This window comes from Phoca vitulina, unplaced genomic scaffold, assembly GCF_004348235.1.
Source record: "Phoca vitulina isolate PV1807 unplaced genomic scaffold, GSC_HSeal_1.0 scaffold2, whole genome shotgun sequence".
Lineage (NCBI taxonomy): Eukaryota > Metazoa > Chordata > Mammalia > Carnivora > Phocidae > Phoca > Phoca vitulina.
The window spans coordinates 32,322,077-32,349,552 of NW_022589705.1; the positions used below are offsets into that span (position 1 = coordinate 32,322,077).

General features: G+C 36.4%; 1 protein-coding gene across 1 annotated transcript in view; it reads right to left on the reverse strand.

The window, feature by feature from the left end:
• PRKACB (protein kinase cAMP-activated catalytic subunit beta) overlaps positions 1-27,403 on the reverse strand; it is a 118,672-nt gene extending 91,269 nt beyond the window's left edge. Inside the window, exon 1 of the mRNA XM_032424975.1 lies at positions 27,112-27,403. Within this exon, the coding sequence (XP_032280866.1) occupies positions 27,112-27,157 (46 nt within the window). The 5' untranslated portion in view covers positions 27,158-27,403. The remainder of the gene's footprint in view (positions 1-27,111) is intronic.
• Positions 27,404-27,476: the final 73 nt, after the last annotated feature.

The window sequence follows — 27,476 nt, forward strand, 5'->3', positions numbered from 1 at the left end:
AAGCAACTATTTTCTACAAGTAAATGAATTTTAAGAGCTGTTAGGTAGTGAGAGAAGTGAGTTCCCACTTTTCCTCAATTGAAGAAATGAATACAGTAAATGGTTTGAAAAATATCAAATTTTATAAGCAAGATTAATTGCTGTTTAATAAGAAATAGAGGATGGTAAGTGTGACACATGGCTATACGACATTCAAAATATTATAATCTGGAAAGTTCACTAATAATATTATGGCCCCTGCCAATAAAATACCACGATTCCTAAGTTCCTTCTGTTTCTAGGCAGAATCCTAGGTTTTCCTGTTGTAGTCACTGATGCGCTGTTCCAAAGGTCAGTGACCTTAATGCTAAGCTGTTGTTCTGGTGGTGTTGCTGCCAGGTCTGCTTTGGGCTCACAGGGTTATCACTGACATTTTTCAAACTTTTTTTTTTCACTTTTACATTATTTTTTTTAAAACACCTTTATATTAGGTAACCAAAAAGAAAGATGACTCTTATATATTTGTTCTTAGATTTTGGTTTCTTTTCTCATTCTTATTCCCATCACCCAGAAATACTATGCTTGATAATTTGGAATATTTGCTTCAAGTCCATTTTTCTATTTATACTTTAAAAAAATTAAGTAATTTTTAATTTTGAATAAATTTAAATTACAAAAAGGCCCTCCTGATTTCTATCCTCAACCTGACTTCTCTGCTTGGCTCCCTAGAGGGAACCACTATTCTAAATTTGTGCGTAGCCTTCAAATCTCTTTTTTATATTTTACATATACATAGTTCCACAGAAAACATATATACTGCTATTTTTTTTTTAATATACCCGAATGGTGTCATGTTCTAAATATCTTTTTGCAAGTTACTTTTTTCAAATACACCTTATTTTACTTAGCTGTTTCTCTATTGATGGGCCTTTAGGTTATTTCTGTTTCCATTATTACAAAGAATGTGATTAGCATCTGTATCTCCCCCCCCCATCTCTCTTTCTATCTCTCTGTGTGTGTTTTCCATTTTGTTTATTTCTCCTAAAAGTCATGATATGTCTCTGGTCATAATTCCTTCCAGCTACCCTTCATACAAGAGTTGATCTACCACCTCAGGCTATAATTTTATGAAATCCCCAGCTATTAATCACTTTGAACAGTTTTACTAAGATACAATTTACATACCATGAAATTAAGCAGTTTTAAGTGTACAATTCAGTAGGATTTTTAAGGTAAATTTATAGTTATGCAATTACCACTACTTCACTTTAGAACATTTCTCATCACCCCCCAAAAAACCTCATGCCCATCTGCAGTCATTCTCCATTCCCACCACTAGCCTTGGGCAACTACTAATCTACTTTCTGCTTCTAAAGATTTTGTCTTTTTCACAGAAATGAAATTATACCATATGTGGTCTTTTATCTCATTTCTTCCATTTAGCATAATGTTTTTGAGGTTCACCCATGTTGTCACATGTATCAATACTTTGTTACTTTTTATTGCTTAATAGTATTTCATTGTAGAGATACATCACCTTCTCTTTGCCAGTTTAGTTGTTTCCACTTTATGGTTATTATGAATAACATTGCTATGAACATTCATGTACAAGTTGTTGTGTGAACATTTGTTTTTATTTCTCCTGAATAGATTTCTAGGAGTAAAACTTCTGGGTATGGTAATTTGGTGCTTAACATTTTGAGAAACTGCCAAACTGTTTCCAAAGTGGCTGCACCATTTACATTTCCACCAATGATGTATGAGGGTTCCAATTTCTTCACATCCTTGCCAATTCTTCTCTTTTCTTTCTTTTTTTCTTTAATACCTAATTGGTTTTGTACATATGTGTTTCTATTCAGGAGATACCAAAAAAGGGAAATTCCCTAGTCTAGTTTATACCCATTTTCAGTTTTAATAAATACAACCAAACCATCCCAGGAGTAGGCTATTCCAATTTATACTCAACATGCTTGCCATACATGTGACTTGTTCATCTTTGCTAAATCTCGCAAATGAAAAAAGGCATCTCATTTTAAATCACATTTGACTGATAATTGTGAGGTAAAATTTTCATATGTCAACTGATCATCTGAATTTCATCTTCAGTAATTTACCTATTCATATACTTTATTTTTCTTTCCTTTTTTATTTATTATCTTTTTGTTGACTTGTAAAATATTTTCATTCTAGATATTAATACTATCAGTTTTATGCATTGAAAATATTTCCTGCCAATCTCTTTTCTTAAGGAGTATGAAACACTGTCAGAGTTCTACACAAAAATATTTTTCTGAACTATTATTTACAGTCTTATGCTCCTTGATCCCTGTGCCAAAGAGCTTAATTATGCATCCTAAGAACACTTTTCATTGGTTTACTGGGAGCCCTATGAAACATACATACAAAGGAGATCCCACGTTGCCTTTCCTGGGTGGACATTAATTAATTCACTACTGTGAATTAAGTTCCCCTTTAGGACATATAGTAGGTTGTTGGTTGTAAAAAACAAAACAAGAAAAACCTTCTAGTTTAAGCAGAAAAAGAATTTATTCAATGGGTACTTTACAGAATTGTTAGGAAGACTGGAAAACTAGGTAAAGGCATGAACCAAAGGAGGTAAGACACAGTTGAGAAGCAATCTATTGTGAAATGAACAATCATCTCCAATGCTGATGGCAATGCCACCAGTGAATAGTCATTGCTATCCCACTCTATTCTCAATTCTGCAAAATAATCTGTTTGATCTTGTGTCTTTGAGTCAAGTTCACAAGACTCATTTGCAATATTAATTTCTTACTAAGACACTTTGTCCAATCTAACAAGTCAACCCTGGCCTGAAGTTGAAATACATAGTTATAATTATCTCCAGACACATAATTATTAGTCTTCTCTACTGCTGAGCATACTACTAAGTATTTTGATGGCTATCTTCTCAATCTTTTATTAGAAATAAATACAAAATAAAAATTGTTAGCACATCATTCTATAGGGACAATAGATATTTTTTACAGTAATTTTTAGATATATACATGGCTATACTTAAAACAAGCACCTCTCTGAAAAATATTTCAGATCTATCCTCTTCTGCCTAGCAAGAAACTATTCATTTATTCATCAACTATTTCGTGAGTGCCTACTAGGTGCACACACACAGTACTCTGTGGTAGATTTCAATCTGAGCAAAAACAGACATTATAGTTCAGTGGGAAGATTGTATTATTAAAAAAAAAAAACAAAAACAGTGCCATGACTCCATAAAAAGATAACAGGAGACCTTAATCTAGTGTGGGAAGATCAGAGAACACCTTCTTAAAAGCATAATGACTGAAATGAAATGTTAAGGATGTGACAAAGGGTTCATCAGGAACTGGGAGATAAGATAAAAAGAACTCCAGACAGGAAATAGTATGGGTAAAGGCCTTATGGAAGAAAAAAAAAGTAGGAGGGTGAATTTCAGAAACTATAGCTTTAAAAAAAGCATACTTACCGAGTAAAATATCATCAAGAAATTAGTAATCATGTATTTATAATACTATAACATACTATTTATATCTTTGGTTAATTCTTTTGAGATATTTCCATAAAATCAAATAATGGAAGGAGAGTTAAGGTACAGCAAATCTTCAATAATCCATACTAATGAAAGATATTAATATAGATAATCCCAAGCAGGAAACAGCAGGCAAAATAATTTTTTTAAAAAGATTTTATTTATTTATTTGACAGAGAGAGACACAGTGAGAAAGGGAACACAAGCAGGGGGAGTGGGAGAGGGAGAAGCAGGCTTCCCGCAGAGCGGGGAGCCCGATGCGGGGCTCAGTCCCAGGACCCTGGGATCATGACCTGAGCCGAAAGCAAACGCTTAACGACTGAGCCACCCAGGCACCCCAGGAAAAATAATTTTGATTTAGTTTTGAATTAAGCCAATATATTTTCCTAGTATATTGATTTGTTTTGCTCAAAAAAAGTTGACTTGTAATATCTTAATAAATATTAGCTAGCAGTACAGAAAGAATTGTTTTGTATTTGAGACACACTTCTGAATACTACAACTTTGGGTGTTAAAGTCCGGAGCAATGTCAATGCACTCATAATAATAATGTCTTATTGTGTCTTAAAAGCACTATGTGGTACAACAGAAAGGAAATCATGCCCAATCATGACAGGCCTTACATACCACACTAAGAACAGATTCTATCCTATAGGCAATGAAGCACAATAAAAATAATCTTAGGCAGGGAGTAATCAGATCAGATTTGAGAGATGGCTAAGAAAAATAAAGGTAGGGGTTTGATTAAGCAACTATTTTATATATCATGGAAAGGGATGATAAAGACCTGAAATAAGCTAGGCACAGTGAAACTGGAAATGAGGGGACAAATCATTGATAAGATCCAGTCACCAATGAGAAGTAGGGAATAAGAAAAATGAAAGAATCTAGGCTCCTAGATTTCTGGCTTACATGACTAGGGAAGTTCCCCATTTTCACCAAAATAGGGGATGGAAGTTTAGGGAAAAGAAAATTTCATCAATTTGACTTTCTAGGAAACACATCCAGTAAAAATTAGATATGCCTGGAGAATAGAACAGAGATACGTGTTGGTCACAAAGATAAGAAATAAAAGGAAGTGGTGGTACTTGAAGTAATTGAGTGAATGACTCTTGTAGGGGACCACTACAGAGTAGGGAAACTATTACAGAGTAAAGAAAAAAGTTCACAGAGTAACACTAGGATTACTGATGATGCTTGCCAGACACATGTATATGTATGCGTGTATGCTTGTGTGCATACACATACATATACACATACAAAAGGAAGGAAGAGAATAGAATGGAAGAGTTGAAAATATGAGTAGGCCCTTTAAAGCATACCAAAGATAAAAACTGTAAAATACATATTTGATTACAAACAACTTATTTTATAAAGTTGAAGGATAAACAGGAAAAGTTTATAATATATAAAACCAGAAAGGGTTAATAATGGTGTTAAATAGACATTTATAAATACTTCAAGAGAAATAGGAACACAGAATGAGAACGACTGTTTAAAAATATAAAAATTGCCAATAAACATAATGTTCAACTTCTGCTGGAAATTAAATTAAAAATATGAGATGCTATCTTTTACTGAGTAAAGTTGTAAGAGTTATAATAACTCATTCTTATAATGTTTCAGTGAAACATTCATATTATTTGTATAATTATGTGCATAGGAAACATGTATCAGAAGTCTTAAAAAATAGACAAGACCATTAGTGTCAACATGTCGTATTTTTTTTTTAAAAAAAGAATAGAAACAACTTAAATGTTCAACCATAGGAGGTACCTTTAAAAAAAAAGTACATATCCATACAATGGAACACTACATAGTCATATAAATGTTATTGTAACACCCACCAGAGGGTTGAGCAAAAAAGAAAGAAACAACCAAAACTTGGTAAGAATGTAGAACAATGAGAACTCTCATACAGTGCTGGTAGTAATGCAAGTTGGTACAACCACTTTAGAAAATTATTTAACTGTATCTATTAAAGCTAACTATCCACAACTAGCGACATACTCTATAGAAATGCATACATATGTTCACCAAAATTCATGGAATGTTTATTGCACCACCATTTACGATAGCCCCAAAATGGAAACTTACCACATTCAAACAGAATGGATAAACTATAATATATTCAAAAAATGGAGTATTATGCAGCAAAGAGAATGGACAATTTCCAACTATACTCAACCATAGGGATGAATCCTACAAACTGTCAGGCAAAAGAAACTAGACAGAAAAGAGCACATACTGTATGATTACATTTATAAAACAGAAAAACTAATCAATGCTATTACAAGTAGAGAGAATGGTCACTGAAGTGGAGAGTTAAAAAATTTGTTCTATAAATGTTATTATTTTAATAAACGTAACATACTGAATGTAAAAAAATTCCCTACAAAATAATCTGGTAGCATGGAAAAATTCATGACATAAAAAAACAAATAAAAAAACAAACTGTAAGTCAGTATGTTTAATATGGATGGCAGGTTAGAATAATGGTTAAAAGTGCAAGCTGTAAGGTAAAGATGGCCTGGATTTGAATCTCAGTTATGTGATCTTGGGCAAATTACTTAACTACTGCAGTTTCTTCACCTGCAACTGGGGTTAATAAAAGTACAGACCTCACTGGGTTGTGTGGTGGATTAAATAAAATAAACCAGATTAAAGCACTTACAACAGTGCCTGGCACATAATAAGCACTATGCTATTATTATTATAATCTCATTTTTTCTTATGCACCCATATACTTAAAAACATATATATATTGAACAAAAAATGTTAACAGTGTTTATCTGTGACTAAAAGGATTATGGTTGAGATTTGTCTCCTTTTTTTTCTTATATGTAAGTAATGCTGAGTGGAAATTTTCACCTTAATAGTTATGAAAATCCCTTTGTTGAAAAAAATAGTTTGATAAGTTCACTCTGAGAAAAACAAAAAAGCAAGTGTCAGTGCCTCAATGTTAGATTGAGTACTCTGTGAAAGAGAGAAGTTTCTCTGCAAATGAGGAAGTGGGAAGGAATTGAATGTTCCAGATGAAAACATCCAGAAGGAAGAAAATGACCAGGATAGAATTTTGTTCTAGAGAATGGTCAAGAGAGAAGACCTCTAATGCAATCAGAAGGACATTTGAGGGCGCCTGGGTGGCTCAGTTGGTTAAGCGACTGCCTTTGGCTTGGGTCATGATCCTGGAGTCCTGGGATTGAGTCCCACATCGGGCTCCCTGCTCCGGCGGGGAGCCTGCTTCTCCCTCTGACCCCTCCCCCTCTCGTGCTCTCTCTCTCATTCTCTCTCTCTCAAAAAAAAAAAAAAAAAAAAAAAGAAGGACATTTGAGAAAAACTTTAATGCTTTATGAGAATTAAGTTGCTTACCTTTTGGTAAATTATATAAACTATCCTGAATTTCCTTTAAGAAATTTTCAGTCAGTAGCACTTTGCTAACTAAATGTTTTTGTGTGCAAAAAAAAAATCCTGAGATTTTTTTCAAACTAAGGAACAGTATACAACTGTACCCTCAGATTATATCATTACTGTAGAATTTAAGTCAAGGGATATGCTAACCATAACTGTCCAACTATTAGATGAAAAGTGGTAGGAATAAACGCATTATATGGAAAACCTGTAGGTGTAGATAGGTTCATTAATGATCGAAAAGGGGCCCCACAGTCTCCTCTGTAAAGAAGAGGCACATAGTTTAAAATGTGTCTGTCAAATAAATAAATAAAATCTTTAAAAAATAAATAAATAAAATGTGATTGAAGGCAATGGTTCCTATTACCTCTTTGAAGTTAGGCAAGTGACAGAATTTTTCTGTATTTCAGTTCCTTCATTTGTATTTCAGTTCCTTCATTTGTATTTCAGTTGTCTATTGTTATGTAATAAACACCAAAACTTAGCATTAAAACAATAACCATATGTTGCTCACAATTCTGTGATTTAAGCATTTGGATAAGGTACAGTAGGAATTGTTCATCTCTGTTCTACAAGGTCAGGTGTCAGAGCTGGTTGCTCAAACAGCTGGGTGATGGCTGGAATAGCACAACTGAGGTCATACATCTGGCATCTCACTTCTCACTGTTGGCTGAGTCACTCACTCATCTGGTGTCAGCTGAAGCCCAGGCTCATTGAAAGGTCTAAGAAAGCTTCATTCATTTAATACCTAGGAGCTACTCCACATGGCCAATCTTTCACACTCTCACTCACCTTTCTTCCTCTCTTTCTCCAAGTGGCTAGTTGGGCTTCTAACAGTATGCTGGTCTCAGAAGAGCCAGACTTCTCACACAGCAGCTGGCTTCTATGATAGAAGAGGCTTCATTCCTCTCAAAGGCATAAGCCTGGAACTGACCAGCATCACATCCAACATATTTTACTGGTTAAACGATCACAAGTTCAGTCCAGATTCAATGGGCTAAAGAAATCAACTATGCCTCTGGATGGAAAAGGTGATTAAAAATTTGCACCCGTCTTTACTGTCACAGTCTACCCTCTAGCCACATATTATTTACACTCCTTCATTTTCTTTTCTTCTTTTTCTAATTAACATATAATGTATTATTTGTTTCAGGGGTACAGGTCTGTGATTCATCAGTCTTACACAATTCAGCACTCACCATAGCACATACCCTCCCCAATGTCCATCACCCAGTCACCCCATCCCTCCCACCCCCTTCCATTCCAGCAACCTTCAGTTTGTTTCCTGAGATTAACAGTCTCTTATGGTTTGTCTCCCTCTCTGGTTTCTTCTTGTTTCATTTTTTCCTCCCTTCCCCTATGACCCTCTGTCGTTTCTCAAATTCCTCATATCAGTGAGATCATATGATACTTGTCTTCCTCTGACTGACTTTATTTCGCTTAGCATAATACCATGTCGTTGCAAATGGCAAAATTTCGGGTGTTTTTGATGGCTGCCTAATATTCCATTGTGTGTGTGTGTGTGTGTGTGTGTGTGTGTGTGTACACATACCACATCTTTACCCATTCATCTGTTGATGGACACCTGGGCTCTTTCTATAGTCTGGCTATTGTGGACATTGCTGCTATAAACATTGGGGTGCACATGCCCCTCCAGATCACTACATCTGTTATCTTTGGGGTAAATACCCAGTAGTGCAATTGCTGGGTCGTAGGGTAGCTCTATTTTCAACTTTTTGAGGAACCTCCATACTGTCTTCCAGAGTGGCCGCACCAGCTTGCATTCCCACCAACAGTGTAGGAGGATTCTCCTTTCTACGCATCCTCGCCAACATCTGTTGTTTCCTGACTTGTTAATTTTAGCCATTCTGACTGGTGTGAGGTGGTAACTCATTGAGGTTTTGATCTGGATTTCCCTGATGCCGTATACTCCTTCATTTTCAAAATGTATTCAAACCCTCCCAAGGCCCAAAAGTCTCATCACATTACAACATCAGCTCAAAGTCCAGGACCTAAACTAAATCAGGTACTGTTATATAGATGAGGCTTCTCAGATCCAGTTTCTTGGTTGCAGCTTCACAGGTACAATTCCTCCAATCTGAAGATGAATAAACTAAAGATACAAGTTAACTGCCCAACACACACCTAATATACAATGGTCAGGGAAGAATATGAAAATTGCAGTGGTTTTTTCCCCATTCAAAAAGGGAGAAAACCAGAGAACAGTCATTGGTCAATAATAATTCTGAAATCCAGTGGGGCACATGTCACCAGTTTCTTGATTAGCCCTGCAGTGGTTCTCCATGTCTCTTAGCTCTACTCTCTGGCTTCTTGGCTGCATCCTCTGAGTCATCTTTCATTTTGCATAAGAAATGGCCAGTGTTTAGAGCTGAAAAGCTTCTGAGCCTGCATCCTTTTCACAGGAGGTTGAGAGCTCACAAGCTTCTTTTCATTATGAACTCTCTCTGCCCCTTTTAATCAATGAGATATAACTCCTGTTAAAACTCTGTGGGTTAGGGAGTGGGACCAAGATGGCAGAGTAGGATGAGCTGCCTCCTCCCAGGGACACACCAAAATCTATAACTACATATAGAACAAATATCTCTAGGAATGAACTGAACACTAGCAGAACTAATCATACACAACTAAGGATATAAAGAAAAAGCCACATTGAGAGGGTTAGGAGGGGTGGAGATGTGGTTCAGTTAGGAACCATATCCTCAGTATGAGGACCTACAAGCAGGAGGGATATCACAATCAAACAAGTCCTCCCTGACGAATGAGGGGAATGAGCCCCTCATTAGGCTTCAAAGCCCAGGGTACCTGCACCAGTAAGATAAGCCCCCACAACTCCTGGCTTTGAAAATTTCCCCAGCTTATGTCCAGGGGAGCTGGGGGATAGTAGGAAATCAAGAGTTTGCTCTTAAAGGGCATGTGCACAGTCTCACTCACTCCAAGTAGCAGGGCAGAGGCAGCAGTTTAAAAAGCCCCTGGGTAACACATGAAGGAGATCAATCAGTTATTGACTAATTTTAGGGCATGTGCCAGAGAAGCACCATTTTTTTTCTTTTGGCACTTCCCTTCTTCCTAGCTAGCCCAGTGTTGGTGGGTGCCATTTCTGACACTCTCCATCTACTGCACCTGCACTACTCACCCCATTCCCACATTCCCCTGCAGAATCACTTCAGTCAATCACCCACCTGGTCCAGAGTGCCTCCTGGTGGGTGGCCTGGGCCAGCACCAAAGCCTCTCCCAAGCACTCCTGCCCTAGGGGGCCAGTCTGGCACACCAGAACACCTACAACAATCATAGCTCAACCTTGAAGTGAACCATGCCAAAGGACTGCCCCAACCACCTAGGCACCTAAAGATATGGCAGCTGGGCCTTGAGGCCAGCCTTGCTAGGGGCTAACCCGACACACTAGTTCACCTGCAATAGTTACTTACAGCCAAGCTTCTCAGCCAGATGGACATGGGGCCAGACACACACACTAGCTGCCTTAAGCAGTCATGGCTAGACCTTGCAGACAGCTGTGCTGGGGGAAAGTTCCATGTACCATGAGTGTACCAATCACAACCCAGTCACAACAGGAGGGTCCACACAGCCCACACAGGTCACTCTTGGGGCACCTGGTTATGGTGACCAGGAATGTTTACACTACTGTGCTCCATAAGACATCTTCTGTATAAAGCCACTCCTTCAACAGGGAGACATAACTGATCCACTTAATACATAGAAAAAACAGACTTAGGCAAAATGAGAAGACAGAGGTATATGTTCCAAATTAAAAAACAAGACAAAACCTCAGAAAAAGAATGAAATGAAATGGAGATAACAAATCTACTAGAGAAAGAATTTAAGTAATGGTCATGAAGATACCAAAGTGAGAAAAAGAAGGTACACAGTGAGAACTTCAATAAAGAGATAGAAAATATAAAAAAGAACCAATTGGAACTGAAGAATACAACAGCCAAAATGAAAAATACACTAGAGGGAATCAATAGCAGATTAGATGATGCAGATGAACAGATCAGCAATCTGGAAGACAGGGCAGTGGAAATCAATCAATCTGAACAACAGTAAGAAAAAAGAATTTAAAAAATGAGGATAGTTTAAGGAAATTCTGTCATAACACCACACATACTAACATTCGCATTATAGGAGCCCCTGGAGGAAAAGAGAGAAAGAAACAGAAAACCTATTTGAAAGAATATTGGCTGAAAACTTCTCTAACCTGGCGAAGGAGACAGATATCCAAATCTAAGAGGCAAAGAGAGTTCCAGATAAGACGAACCTAAAGAGATCCACACCAAGACACATAATCAAAGTGTCAATAGTTGAAGAGAGAATTTTAAAAGCAGCAAGAGAAAAACTAATCACATACAAGGGAACCCGCATGAGGCTATCAGTTGATATTTCAGCTGAAACTTTACAAGCCAGAAGTGACTGGCATAATATATTCAAAATGCTGAAAGGAAAAAACTTGTAACCAAGATTACTCTACCCAGCAAGATTATAGCTCAGAATTGAAGGAGAAATAAGAAGATTCCCAAGCAAGTAAAAGCTAAAGGAGTTCATCAATACCAAAGTGGCCTTACAAGAAATGTTAAAGATCTTTGGTAAATGAAAAAGAAAAGGCCATAACTAGAAAGAAGAAAATTATGAAAGAAAAATTCTTGCTAGTGAAGGTAAACATACAGTAAAGGTAGTGGACCAACTGCCTGCATAGCTAGTACGAAGATTAAAAGACAAAAGTAGTAAAATCATCTGGAAAAAAACACAGAAACACATAGAGGCTAAACAACATGTTACTAAACAACCAGTGAGTCCACAAAGAAATCAAAGAGAAACTTTAAAAAAATACCTGGAGACAAATGAAAAAGGAAACACAAAATACAAAATCTATGGGATGCAACAAAAGCAGTTCTAAGAGGGAAGTTACGGTGATACAGGCCCACTTCAAGAAACAAGAAAAATCTCAAATAAACAATCTAACCCTACACCTAAAAGAACTAGATAAAGAAGAACAAACAAAGCTCAAAGTTAACAGAAGGAAAGAAATAATAAAGATCAGAGGGGAAATAAATGAAATAGAGACTAACAAAACAATAGAAAAGATCAATGAAACTAATGGCTGGTTCTTTGAAAAGGTCAATGAAACTGATAAACCTTTAGCCAGACTCTCAAGAAAAAGGAGAAGGACCAAATAAACAAAATAAAAAATGAAAGAGAAGTTACAACTGGTACCACAGATACAAAGGGTCCAAGGAGACAACTATGAACAAGTATATGCCAAAGATGGGACAACCTAGAAGACATGGATAAATTCCTAGACACATATAATCTTCCAAAACTGAATCAAGAAATAGAAAATCTGAACAGACTGATTACTAGTAATGAATTTGAATCAGTAATGAAAAAACTCCCAATCAATAAAAGTCCAGAACCAGATGGCTTCACAGGTGAATTCTACCAAACATCTAAAGAAGACTTAATACCTATCCTTCTCAAACTATTGCAAAAAAATTGAAAAGAACAACACAACAAAGAAAATTGCAGGCCAATATCCCTGATGAACATTGATGCAAAAATCCTCAACAAAATATTAACAAACCAAATCCAACAATACATTAAAAGGATCATCACCCTTATCAAGTGGGATTTATTCCAGGGATGCAAGGATGGTTCAACATCCACAAATCAATCAATATGATAAACTACAAACAAAGGGAAGGAGTAAAACTCATATGATCATCTCAACAGATGCAGAATAGCATTTGATAAAATTCAACATCCATTATGATAAAAACTCAACATAGTGGTTATAGAGAGAACATACCTCAACAAATTAATAAATATAATGGATATTACTCAGCCATAAAAAAGAATGAATCTTGCCATTGTGACAACTTGGATGGGCCCCAAAAGTTTTATGTTAAGTGAAATAAGTCAGATAAAGACAAATACCATATGATTTCACTTATATGTGAAAAACAAAAAATAAAATAAATAAACAGCAACAACAAAAAAATCCCAAAGAGAAATGGGCTCATAGATACAATCTGTGGATGCCAGAGGGGAAGTGGGTGTGGGGATGGGCAAATAGGGGAGAGGGATTAAAAGGTATAAACTTCCAGTTTTAAAATAAATAAGACAAGGGATATGATGTATAGCTGAAAGAATATAGCTAATAATCTGTAACAACTTTGTATGATGACAGATGGTAGCTAGATTTATTGTGGTGATCATTTTGTAATACATATAAATATTGAATCACTATGTTGTATATACCTGAAACTAATAGAATATTGTAAGTCAACTACACTTTGATAATAATAATAATAGACTAAGTTTCTTATTATCAAATTATAATCAACTTCAATAGACAAAAGCTGCATTCATGTTTCTTTCTGAGACAGCCTTCTCTACCTTGTGCCTCGTATTAGGCTGGTATAAGACAATGAATGTCCTTATTTCTGTAAATCCCAACTGTCTTACATCAGAGGGTTCCCATGAGACACACACTTAAGGTAAGATGTTTAGTCAGGTTAAAGGTCTTGAGGCATCACTTTAAATCTGTGTCTTAGTAAAGGACCTTATAGCATTTTAAATTTTATTTATCAAAAGAGGATAAAAAAAAGGTCAAAATATAAATAAGAATTACCAAAATAACAGCAACAATAATAACTGTATCCATCTCTCTGAAACCCTCCTTCTTGTACGTAGAAATCTAGAGAGAATTCTCTTTTATTAAGTAATAATTATCTTGTTAATTATGTAGGCCAATGCTCCTTGTATTTATATAGATTAATTTCCTTTTAGAATTTGATGCTAAATTCTTATTAGAATATCTGTGAATTTGGGAAAGAGATATCTATACTATGTAACTCCCTTGCCATGTAAAGAGTGCTAATTTTATGCTCAAATATAGTAACTAGCTTCAGCATAGGGTTTTCAGTTCAATCATTGCTCTACCTTTTATTTTGAGGCTCTTACTTATTTTTAAAAATTTGTTTTAAAGGTAATATGTTTTATGTAGATGCCTTCAAATGCAAAACACACGAAATCCTTTTGGGTGTGGTAATGGGGTGGGGTAGAGTTGAAGAGGGGGCAGGAGTGATCAATAAATACATGAATATTGAAAAGAAAACAGAAGTTCCATTCGTAGCTTGGGAAAATGAAAGCCACTGACCACCCCAAACCCACCCCAGGGTTTAAAAAAAAAAAAAAAATGCCAGTGATGATCACTTTTGTGTCAACTTGGCTAGGGTAGTCTCTAAATAATTATTCAGTCAAACACTAATCTAGGTGTTGCTGTAGAGGTATTTTTTAGATGTGATTAAAGCCTATAATCAGTTTACTTTAAGTAAAAAAGATTATCCTAGATAATCTGGGTGGGTCTGATTCAATCAGTTGAAAGCCATAGCAGAACTAAAGCTTCCCTGAAGAAATTCAGCCTGTGGACTGCAGCGTCAGCCCACCCAAGAGTTCCAGCTTGCCCTTCCTAAATGCCTATGGATTTTAGACCTGCCCTTTGGACTTGCCTAGCCAGCTCCCACAATAAGTCAACTGCTTGCAATATATCTCTTAATGCATATCCTACTGATTCTGTTTCTCTGGTGTAGCCCTGACTGATATATTGCCTTACAGAGTAATGAGTTTTCTATCACTGGAAATATTATTACAAAAGAGGTAAATGAAAAAAAAATCACAAATTTTTAGAAAAGTGGCCAATATGGTGTGGTGGTTAGGAACACTCTAGAGTCAGACTTCCTGGGTTCAAATGCTAGCTTCACTGCTTACTAACAATATAACTTTGGACAAGTTACCTAACCTCTCTGTGCCTAAATTTCTTCTTGTATAAAATAAGAGCAATCATAGTTCCTATCTCAAAGGGTTGCAAAGATTAAATGAGTTATTATACATGCAGCGCTAACAGTGTCTGGCACGTAGGAAAAGTTAAGTAATATTCTAAAAAGGTGATAGGTAGGTAGAGCTTCTAGAGGCCCTTGGATTCTAGGACAGTTTCAAATGCACAATTTTTAAAAGAAAATATCATCATCATGTTAGGGGAGCAGTATAACACAGTGATTATGAGGGCCTTGCATTAAACCAAGTAAGTCTGTGTCACACTCAGCTCTGCCATTTAACTAGATGTGTGTTTAACTTCTGCATTAAATATGTTATGCTCTCTGCACGGTAATTGTAAATATCTATACTATAGCAAGAGAAAAAAAAAAAACTCTTTTTTTTTTTTTGTAAATCCTGTTCTTAGGTTTTATCCAATTTAAATTACCTGCCTAGCCACCAAAGGCAACGGAAGTGGCCACATTACTCTATAAATCATAGGCCAGTTCACTTTACTAGGTAAGAGATGAAAAAGGGAGACAATGTAGAGTCAAAAAGCAAAACAGAAAGGTAAAGAAAACGGGGTCTAATTTAGAAACAAATGAAAAGAAAGCAGGTTGACTATAAAAGAGAAGAATATGTAATAGCATAAGGTCCCTGGGAAAGCAGTAAGGGATGGGATCCAAAGTAATGGTGGAGGGATTGGCCTTGTAAAGGAAGATGTATCATCATACACTGGCTTTTAAAACAGGTCAAAAAAGTTATTTAAACTCCTCCCATCAAAGGATGGAATTTAATTCACCTTCCTTCAAATATGGACTCATCTAAGTGACTTACAATAGAAGGCAGCAGAAATGACACTGCTTGACTTCACAGGCTAGGTCATAAAAGGTGATACAGCTTCCACCTGGCTCTCTCCCATTCCCTTAGAACTCAGTCACCATAACAAAGCCCACGCCACACGTAGAGGCCATGTGTAGATGTGCCAGCTGAAAGTCCCAGCTAATGTTCCAACTAGCTACAGCTAGCACAACAAGAAAACGTGAGTGAGCAAGTCTTTTGGTGATTCTAGGCCCTAGCCTTTGAGCTGAGCTAGCTGCTATCAAATAAAGCAGAGATGAGGTGTCCTTGTAGACCTCTGCCCAAACTGTACTTTCCTAAGCAAAATGTTATCATTGCTTTAAGCCACTAAATGAAGGAGTGATATGTGATGTAACAACAGATAAATAGAACAGACAATTCTTCTATTAAAACAAAATAACAAGATAGATTAAGTTAAAATCTAGGAGGTGTACATGTTTGACAGAAAGAAGGTGAAGGGGTTCTCGTCTGATATATTTGATTTTCTTTGTGAGATCTGAGGCAAGATCATCTCTTAGAATGAGAGAGATAATGCGGATTCAGAAGTGTGAAGAGAATAAAATAGAAATTATAAAGAATGGGACAGTGTTGATCAGGGAAATATGGTAGAATTGTCAAATCATGTTGATAGCCTATTTAGGCTGAATTTATACTGCCCTTTTACGTGGTTTTCTCTGGTGGTTTTTTAGCTCTTAACGGAAAGCACTGAGAAAGCAGATAGTTGAGTTTATCAGTTAGATTTTTGTCAGAAAGATGTGATAAAAAGACAAAAGTGCAACAGATCTTGGGGACCATGTAATCAAACTGGTTAAGAAGGAAAATGAAGAGATGAGAGACACGATGGATGAATGGATGAAAGATTCTGATGAAGAATAATAGTGAGAATACTTAAAGAGCAAAGAAAAAGGAGAGGACATTATGATCAGAAAATGGCATGCGGACATTAGTGATTCTTGAGCAGTTAATAAATATGACAAGATTCTTGGTGAGACTGGCTATTTGAAATGAAGTGAACAGAAGGGGATAGGAGATAATGTGGTCAAGGAACTGGGATGCATGGTAAGGAACGGGTCAACCACATAGAATTTGAAGCCACCTAGGATAAATGCAGGGCTTAGAGTATAGAGAAAGATTGTGAGCCAGGTGCCAAAGTTTTTGATGAACAAAGAGAAGTGAACAAGAGATTGGTAAATGAAAACAACAAGGACGGGAACATTGTAGTACAGCTTAATAGTATAGGCCTTGTCTTGGTCCTGTTTGGGCTGCTCTAACAAAATATCATAGACGGGGTGACTTATAAACAAAAGAAATGTATTTCTCACAGGTCTGAAGCCTGAAAGTTCAAGATTATGGTGCTGGCAGATTGTCTGGTAAGAGCCCACTTCTCCCCTGATGGCCGTCTGCTCACAGTGGCCTCCTCCGGCAGAGGGGCAAGGGGGCTCTCCTGGGCCTCTCTTATAGGGGCACTGATCTCATTCATGAGGGCTCTGCCCTCATGATCTAATCACCTCCAAAAGGTTGCACCTTCTAATAGTATCACCTTGGGGGGTAGGATTTCAACATATGAATTTTGGGGAGACATAAACATTCAGACTATATATAGCAGGCCTCAAATGAGCAGGGATTTTTCAAGAAGTTGGGAGCCTAGGAGTTTTTCCTAATCTAATGTCTTTCTACCTGAAGTCTGAGACCAATCTCTCTGTACCAATTAAAAGTGACATAATTTTGACATATAAATGTCAAATTACTATATGCTAAGAAGAGAGAAAGAGGTATCCTCTTATCAAGAAAATCAACTAACAGGCCCAAATAGTCAATATATTGCAGAGAAAGTACCTGCAAACTGAGGGGAGAGATGGGGAGTAAACACTTCTACAAGAGGCTTGAATTTTTTATCCATTTAACTATCCATGATTTTAGTTTCCACTATGAGCTAGGAAATGTGCCAAATTTTAGGGATTAAAACACTAAAAAGACAGCTACTATCTCTGCCCTTACAGAGCACAATGCATAGTTGGAGAAACAGCTGCTACAATCACAAACATAAACATCTCCAAAATGGACTCAAAGCCAGTTTCTATTTCAGTTACAGTCTATCTCCCAAGATGATCTCAGAAATTCTATACTTATTCTTATATAAACTCCTATGTTGTATTTTCGCCCCAGTATCAATCTTACGATAAAGGTATCACTGCACATTTTATCATAAATATTTGTATGTATCTGTCTCCCAGCTTAAAATAGGAACCAATTCTTATTTTTACTCACAAATTGCATTTGTGGACTAGCACAGAGTCTGGTACACAGCAGGCACTCAATAAATACTGACTGAGAATGACTAAAGGATTGAATGAATGACAAATAAATGACTGTTCTGTCTCTGTCATTCTACCAGATGAACTATACCTTATTTAGTAACTTCAAGACTATAGCCCAAAGAGGGATTCATATTCTTCCCCAGTTTAACCTTTCATGGCTTCTACTCAGCTAGGAAGCTCCTCCTTGGATTACAGGGGCTGAATTATTAGCAGAACTAGGTCCTACTAATGAAGCGAAGTAATACCTGTACAAATATGTTCTCTTGTGGCTCACAGACAATGGTCTGCTGATGCTATATGGTCATCTACTTAAGAATAATATAGAAACTGAATACTCATTTCATTAAGTAGGACTCTAAAGTGAGATCTCAAGACAATATCTTTAATTTTTTGAGGACAAAGCCCAGATGGAGAATACAGATTTGCCAAGGACTTAAAGTTTAGATTCACCAGTTATTTTACAAGAAAACAAAAATTTCAAAAGCCATTGAAAAGTTAATGTTATATGAATAGTAGGCAGCAGGGAATACAACCTTAAATCATGGCCATAAAACCTGGAACTTTTTACCTTGTAAATAGCAGGTCAGATAAGATATAACATCTACACCGGATTTTCTAATGCAGCTTTAATGTCGAATGTGCTAGTATATTATTCAACATTGTGAACTGTCAGTTAGTGCATTTCTCTCTCCAAAAGATTCCCAAATTTGATTCAGAAAATCATCCGCACAGATACAGAACATTACTGAATCTAATTTACATGACAACCAAAAAGTTAAAAACCAAATTATTACTACAGGAAACATCCTACACTATGCTTCCTAGAAAATTATGCTTTTACTTAAGTCGTCCAAATGACTATGAGCTACATAAAGGCAACTCTTTATCTCCCATCCCCAAGAAAATTTTTAAAAATTAAATAACTGGATGAATTATAAGATTAAAGTAAAAGTTTAAGCTATACCTCCATATCAGGGGAAACAATTTATTATTTGCTTACAGTAATAAACCTCAATAGTAAGAAAAAGGTTTATTGGTTAATACTGATGACTTTTTCAGAAGTTGGTAAGGAACTGAAGGGGTTATTAAACCTATAAGAAGAGTAAAAAAGCATTAAAACTTTCTAGCAATTTTTAAGTTGCTAAAAATACTAGCTGAATTTATAAGCACAAATGTTTTTACCTTTAAACATAAATGATTAAAAAGCAGTTAAATATATTTATTCTCTAAGCCTAGTTTACCAAGGTATTTGGTATTTTATTTGCTCCACAACTAGCTTTTATAAGTTTTGAAGAAAATCCCATGAGTTCTAGTATTTCAAATTTAGGTGAACAATCCCAGATTTTCTGTCAATGCTATTTGACCTATACATTTCAATCATGTAGCCATAACCGTTCTAGTTTGAAAAGTTCTGTTTTGTTTTTGTTTAGTTTACTCTCATACAATAGACCTTCCATTCTTTTCCCCTATTAGCTGCCTCTGATCTTAACTTTCCCTGGTTCTGCTACATATAAAACATCACAACTGGGTGCTTGTGTGGCTCATTTGGTTAAACGTCTGACTTCAGCTCAGGTCATGATCTCGGGGTCCTGGGATTGAGCCCTGAGTTGGGCTCTGTGCTCAGCGGGGAGTCTGCCTCTCCCTCTCTGTCTGCCCCTTCCCCCTCTCGCTTTCTCTCTCTCCCTCCCAAATAAATAAATAAAATCTTTAAAGAAATAAAAAAAATCATAAAAAAAATCCAACTACACATAGTATGCTAAGGGTTTTACATTAATAGCAGAATGCTTTATGTTTTATTTCCAACATTTAAATGATCCCTTTACCTGTAGTAGAACATGAGAATATTTTCAAAGATTAATATGGTGATTCATAAATTTGTTTCCTAGGTCAAAAATTCAGAGGCTATCATTCTTTAAGTACAGGTAAAAAAAAAATTTCCCTAAATACAGTCAGTATCTTATATGGGCTCACATTGAGGCTCATTTGCCACTTCTCTACCCACATAATTTTGTGAGAACCTTCTATAATTTATCCCCAAGTCTTGGTACTTTTTAAATGTACATTCTTTCTCTTAATAAATATACTGGAATCATTGGATTATAAAACTGGAAAAGACCACAGCCTTATCATCAAATCCATCCTTCTCAATTTTACAGTATAGCTTGGAGACATTAAAACAAACACTTGTTCAAAGTGAAGTAATAGAAAGTATTAGAAAACAGAATCTAGATTTTTCTTATTCTAAGTTCATGTTCTTACTATTAAATTATATCCCAACTTTTTAATATCTATTTGAAAGCACTCTGGGGGAAGAAAACTGATATTTACTTAGTAAAATATACTGGTTCTGTATTTTACATTTTCTTTCCATTATTACACATGGCTCTACAAAACTCAATAGCTTACAGGATGCATACTTTTATTACGAAAGCAGTATTTTATCTGATTTTAAATTATTGTGTTACTTCAAAAGTTACACCATTTTCATCAGCGCTTTAGCTTTTACTCTTTTCAAAACAAAAAAGCTAAGCTTTTAGTAGCCATTGGAATTATGTCAGATGTTGTTTCTAAACAGCTGGCCTTAAAAAAGGGAGCAAAATGAGGATGTTATATGGAACAGATCCTCTGACCATCCAAGGTCATTTTCCTCCCACGGCTGGGAGAATTAAAGACAATACACATACGAAACAACCAATCAGATATCATTTTTCTCAGAAATGCCATAGGCATCCTGAATTCAATATGCCCCCCAAGTCTGCTCCTCGCCTTGGATTCATTTCCTGACTCTATTACTGGCATCACAACCCATCCACTAAGGCACAGAAACTAAAAACTTGGGTGTTATTCCCAAATCCTCTTTTTCCTCATTCTCCAAGTACAGTTCGCTCATTTTCGTTTTCCAAAGGTATCAAATTTCAGATTTTTTCCTGCATCCCTACCTCTACCACCTTGATTCAGAACCTCAAATTCCCTTACTTGCATGAGAGTCTTCTAATTGATCATCCTGCCTCTACTCCACTTGTTCCACAGTGACTCATCTTCACATTACCAGCAAAGTGAGCTCTCTAAAACCCAAATTTGATCATGTCTCTCCCTTATTATAAAGTCTACAAAAGCTCCCTAATATCTATGGGACAGAATTCAAAATCCTTCCATTACATGGCCTCTGTCCATTTCTTCAGTCTTATCTTTCATTATACAATTTTCCCTCTTCCCTACCACCAATTCCATCCTCTATCAGTTGTAATGGACAACTTACTTTCCTTTTCCTGTATATCCCGTTTTGTTTCACTCCTCTGCATTTTTTGCTCACTGTGTTCCTCCTACTCAGAACACACTTCCCCCTGTAATCCCGCTGTTGAACATTTACCATTTTCAATATTCAACTCAGAGCTCACCTCCTCTTTGAAGTTCTTTTTTGAATCTCACCCTCCCCATGCCAGTGGAAATGACCATACTTTCTATTGGTTTCCCCACTGAGCTTTTATGAAAGTATTTGTAACAGTTTTTTCCCCCATTAATTGGTTGACAAGTATGTCTCCCCTGTTGGAATGCAGGCACTCTGGAGCAGGTACTGTGTCATATTCAATCTTTACTCCCATAGATTTGCATAGAGTCCATCACATATTAAGAACTCAATGATGTGGAATGAATGAATGAGCCAACAAAGAAAATAACCATATAGGATACTCTTGAAGGAATATTTTTAAATTAAAATACTCAAAATAATTTGGTAATGACTATGGTATATTTACTCCCATAAATTCCACATTTTTCTATTTGACATACTTTTCTTCATTAAAAACTTAAGATTTATTCCTCTGAAAAAATCTGGGCACATATGTGTAGTAACATTAATATTACCTAGATAAACAGACAATTTTGTAAATTATACTAATTGTTTTACTTTATTAATTTAATGGAATATCAAAATGATTTATGGTCAACTCCTGATTATCTGAAGGATTTTAATAACTATCCTGGCTTACCTAGGATCTTTTCATGTGCTGCTTTTGCACATGTTAAATAAGCTATGGCTTACTTTTCTAAGCTGGCTTTCATGTCTTTAATTATCCTGCTACAGGCAATGAAAGGCAACAATCTGTCTATATCCTAAGTGAAGGACACTGACCAGGAGAATGGAAAAAATGGTTCCTGAACATGAGATGATTTTATGCATTAGATGATCTGCACAAAATGAATTACAAAATCATGTAACTGGATGAGATAATATGTATTTATTAAATAGTGTTGCTGTTTGTTATGAACTTTTTTCTTTTTCAAAAATTTTTAACTCGAAAACTATTCCCAAGTACTTCTGCCAATCCAGTAAATTGGAACAAATATCTACTACTGATTTTCCCTTAAAAATATCTGATAATTAAAAGCTTTAAAGACATGAGTAACATATGAGATCACTAAATTTTTCCTAATCAACATTTAAATCTACAAAAATTTTCAATAAAAATATTTTCACTGAGATTCAGTATTAAAAACTAAAAAAAAAAAAATTCTAGTAGAACCCAATAGAGAAACTAACTTTGTAGTTAACTTTACAGATTATACACAAATTACTATAGTAATCTGTTCACTAAAGTTATAAAGGCTTATTCAGAGGCAATGCTTTAGAAATAAGTTAATTCCTAGTATGAGAAAAGATAAGTCCAGCATTCCGTTCATCAACACATACTTGTGAGGATCCAAATTCCAAAGATGATGAAAAGATGGGTTGGCATTTTTATTACATATAAAGACAGCTATGTTCTAAACCCGTGCTGTCCATTATACCAAACATTAACAGCCACATTTAAGTTAAAAATTCAGTTTCTAAGCTGTCCTGGTCACATTTCAACTGCTCAATAGCCACATACAGCTAGTGACTACTACATTAGACAATACAGAAACATTTCCACCACACAGAAAGTCTGACTGGATAGTACTACTCTAAACCAAAATGCAAATTTCTAAATACTTTTTAAAATGGCAATACAAGTTTAAACAGTAATGTTTTGATTGGCTATTTATCAGGAAGGGAAAGTATGTATTTACAAATGAGAAAGATAATTAAATACAAATACAAATAGCAGTGAAGGGTTTAGGCATATAAATTAATTTATATGGCTTAATTTGAAATTACACCATATCAAATCTGAAAAGATTTTCAAGACGATTTAATCCTTCATCCTCATTTTACAGATGAGGAAACTGAATCTAGAGAACAGTACAAGAAAAATAATTCTCTCATTTAAGATACTTAATATATACAAATGAAGTCACTATTAAAAACAACCAAAATTTCCTATAATTGATAACAAACTGAAACAAAGTGAAGTCTAAGCTATTCTGTGTGTCTTAGAATCAGTTTTCCCATTGGATACACATAGGCTGTTTGCACAGTGGTTAGGATTTCGGGTTCCGGGGTTAAGCTGCCTAGGTTCAAATGCTGCTCCTGGTTCAAATGCTGCTCCTGGACTTCCTAGCTGTAGGAATTTAGGCAAGTCATTTAGGCTCTCTGAGCCTCCATTTCCTCATTTATAAAATGGAAAAATAATTAAACTATTTCATAGTAGTCTGGAAAGATTAAGTGAAATTATACATGCAAAGTACACAGAGAACCTGGTTCATAGTAAGCCCTCCAAAAATGCAAGTTGTTATGAAACTTGTGTTTAGGTTGAAACTAGTCTCCTGGCCACTTTCTTTGATTAATTTCTATTCACCTTCAAGCTCTTAAGACAGAGAGATACTTTGGAAAACATTCAAAATCATTATGTAAACACTAGGTTACATGGTGGCTCTACCACTTACAGTCACAGAAGAATCTGCATCCAAATCTCTACCAGGACTTCACGAACCATTGGCTTCAACCCCTTTGCCATGAAAGTGTAATACAAAGCCCCACAGGCAACCTGTGGGGTCTAATGTTTTTCTTAAAAAAATGAAATAAACCACAAAAAAATCCTTCCCATGTTAAAATGGTGGCATTTGTGTTTTTTTTGTTGGTGACTGTGGGTAAAGTAAGAAGTGGGAGACTGGATAAGTAAAACAATTTTGAATGACAAGAGTTTAAAACTTCTCAGAGAATTATATACTCATATATTTAAAATTTATGCTTCTGTGTATTAGTGGAAGTTTAAGTAACTACACTCAAATTTTGAAACACATATTTTTGAGAATAACTTTTTATAAATACACAGAATAGTTGGTATGTAATAGTAAGAGATGTTCTTTCAGTAAGTTTTAAGATATATCAATACAATTTCCTAGTTCACTACAGTAGAAAAATAGGTACCCAACTTAATGTTATCTCCAGAAAGTATGGAGATGAGAATGGCATCTCCAAGTCCTACCCTGGAAAATGTTTCATTCTAAGAGTAGAGAGATTTCAATAGAATACAACAGAGGCGCCAAATGGTCAAAGCTTCATTCTTCTGGAATATTTTTATAATGAAGCTCCAGAGTCACCCATATGAGGCATGGTCCTAACCAAACCTTATATCTTAATCAAGCTTATACGTTTTAATCATTTCAAATCAAACATTTTCCTATTGGTAGTTTTCAGAGTTCTAACTTCACTTTCCATAGTTTTAGCACTTATCATATTTTGCTCTTCGGTTAACTTTTATAAGTACATTTTCTCATTTACACTAGGTAGATTTCTTGAGCTTTCACTTAGAGTCTCCAAATGAAACTAACACACTTTGCAGGCATTTTGAAGATATATGTATTTTTTTTAAAGATTTTATTTATTTATTTGAGAGAGAGAATGAGAGAGAGAGAGAGCACATGAGAGGCGGGAGGGTCAGAGGGAGAAGCAGACTCCCTGCTGAGCAGGGAGCCCCATGCGGGACTTGATCCTGGGACTTCAGGATCATGACCTGAGCTGAAGGCAGTCACTTAACCAACTGAGCCACCCAGGCGCCCCGAAAATATATGTATTAACTGATTATTTCATGAAGCAGAATGGAGTCAGAGCACCAGATTCTATTCCTTACTCTGGTATCACTAATAATCTGATCTCAACTTCAGTTTCTTCAAAGGTCAGGCTCTTTGGCTTTGAAATGGAATCATTATACAGGCTGATCTGTAAGATTACTTATATTTCTAAAAGTTTATGCTGTTATGTATCAACTGAAGTTTAACTACATTCAAATTTTGAAAGGCATGTATTTTCAAGTAAAAATACATAGAACAGTTAGGTTTGTAATGGTAAAAGCTGTCCTTTCATTAAGTTTTAAGAGATATCAATAAACTTTCTTTATTCACTATAGAACAGCAGCAACACACACCTGGTAACATTGCTCCAGATGAAATTACAAAGTGATCAACACATGGCATTTCTAATAACTGTCCCTATGAGATATCACTTGCTATTTTCTTTTATCACTTCACAACATTTATTCAAACTACTATATTGACCTCCAGTTTCCATAAATAAACTTACATAAAAAGCTGGCTAACATACTTACTAAATAGGCTGTCACTAATAGTTAAAGCTCAGGAAAGAATTCATTCATAGGAATAATTTAAATATATTTAGATAAACATTTAAAGTTTCCATTCTGTTTTCTGTAAATATTCTTAAGATTATCCCATAGTTCTGAGCTTCAAATCAGTACTGTCTCAGGGAGAATTAGTTTGGTAACTTAATAATGGAAATATATAGATCAGAGAAGAGTCTACTATCATTATTAAAAATAGAAACACTGTACAGGCCAGTACTTGCTAATGAAAATCACTGATATGATTCAATTACCAAGTACACTCCTTTGTAACACAATTAGCACATGTTTTATCTTTAATTTAAAAGGAAAAATGATAACTCATCAGACATAAATAATTCTTTACTTTCCACATTCCTATACTTTCTGTACAGTTACTACATTTGTGCAGTTAAAAAAGAAAAGACAAAGTTCTACCTCTAAATTGGCTTTCTAAAATTTCCCTATCACATACTAAAGTATGGTCATTGATAATTTGTATGATAGTACATCAAACTTTTCTGGAGCTCCCGAAAATTAATACCGAAACCTCACTGGTGAAACATAAACCATATAATCTCATTATTCACATTAAACAAAATGAATGACTAAATTTTTCCAAATTGATTCTGCTTTGTTGATACAGAAAAAAAAAAAAAAAAGCTTTTTCCTTCATGCTAAATTACAAAATTAACCTAAAACATGTTACAAACATAGAAACATTAAAAGATACTAATTACACAAACCGGAATAAATCATCTGGCATTCTGTCATTTACTCCTGGTGACATAACAAATACCATTTGTTGTCTTATCATTCTGAATTATAAAATCTGAGATGAACCTTACAAAGACACATCATTTTTTTTTCACAACCATCCTGACTGATTGATTGAACTATAAAGAAATTCAATTTGCATGATTTTTTACTATTTGGTGTAAAGTGTAGGGTGCCTGCACTTTCAGCTGTCAGAAGAAATTCACCCTATTCTGGAAGCACTTCAACTTCCAGTGACCTTTAAGTTTTACAGACACTCTAGGAGAGTCTTGAAATGTCACAAGAAAAGGCAAACCTGCCTTGCTTTTTTTCATGGATAAAGTTGCAGTTTAGTCTCGTTATATCTTCCATTCCTAATCTGAAGAGCTGCAGGATCTCTAAAACATAGTTGCTTACTCAGAATTAACCTTACCTGCAGCAGAGAGCCAGACTAGCAGCCCCTTACCCTGTGATAAGATTGGGCTGGACCCAAGCGATGGAGGGAAAAGAGCCAACTCTGCCCACAGCACTACCTGTGGCTCCCAAAGAGGTGGTCGGGGGTAGGGGAAGCGAGGGTTGGGATGGTACAAGGGACTTCTTTATCCGGACCATATTTGGGGAATTGTTCTAGTGAGTGCGTCCCCTCGCTCTAAAGAGAAAGGGAGTCTCGGGGAACACTCTTCTACCTCGATCTCTCCATCCGGCCCTTCGCGCTCGGCCCTCAAGCCGGAGCCGGGGGAAAAGCTGTGGAGGAGGAAGGCAGCTGGTCCCTAGGGCCCCCACGAGCAGCTACCGGCGGCCGCTGCGAGGCCTGGACCATGCCCGCGGCCTCGGGGCTCCGACCCGGAGGGACGGTCGATGCCCCGCGCCCGCCCGCCCGGCAGGTACCCAGACCCGGCCCTTGACTCACCGCTCTCCACCTCGCTGCCTTTCTTGGCGGTCGCCGCGTTCCCCATGACTGGGGCGATGGAAAGAAGGGGTCAGGGAGGGGAAGGGGGGCCGGGGTCGTCCCCGCCGCTCCACAGGCTGAGGCAAGTCCCGCTTCTGCACCGATCAAAGCGGTGAGTGCTCCCGGCGTTGGCGCCCCGAGTCCGGGCGGGAAAACTGGGCCGGTTCGGAGGGCAGGGCTTCAGCCAACTCTTCAGCCCGGGAGGCAGCAGCTGTGGCAGCGGCAGCTGCGGCGGCGCCAGGCAGACACTCCCCTTTCCCCCGCCCCGCCCCCCTTGCTCACCTCCCCTCCCAGGCCCCTGTCTTTATCCGCGGGCTGGCGCGCGC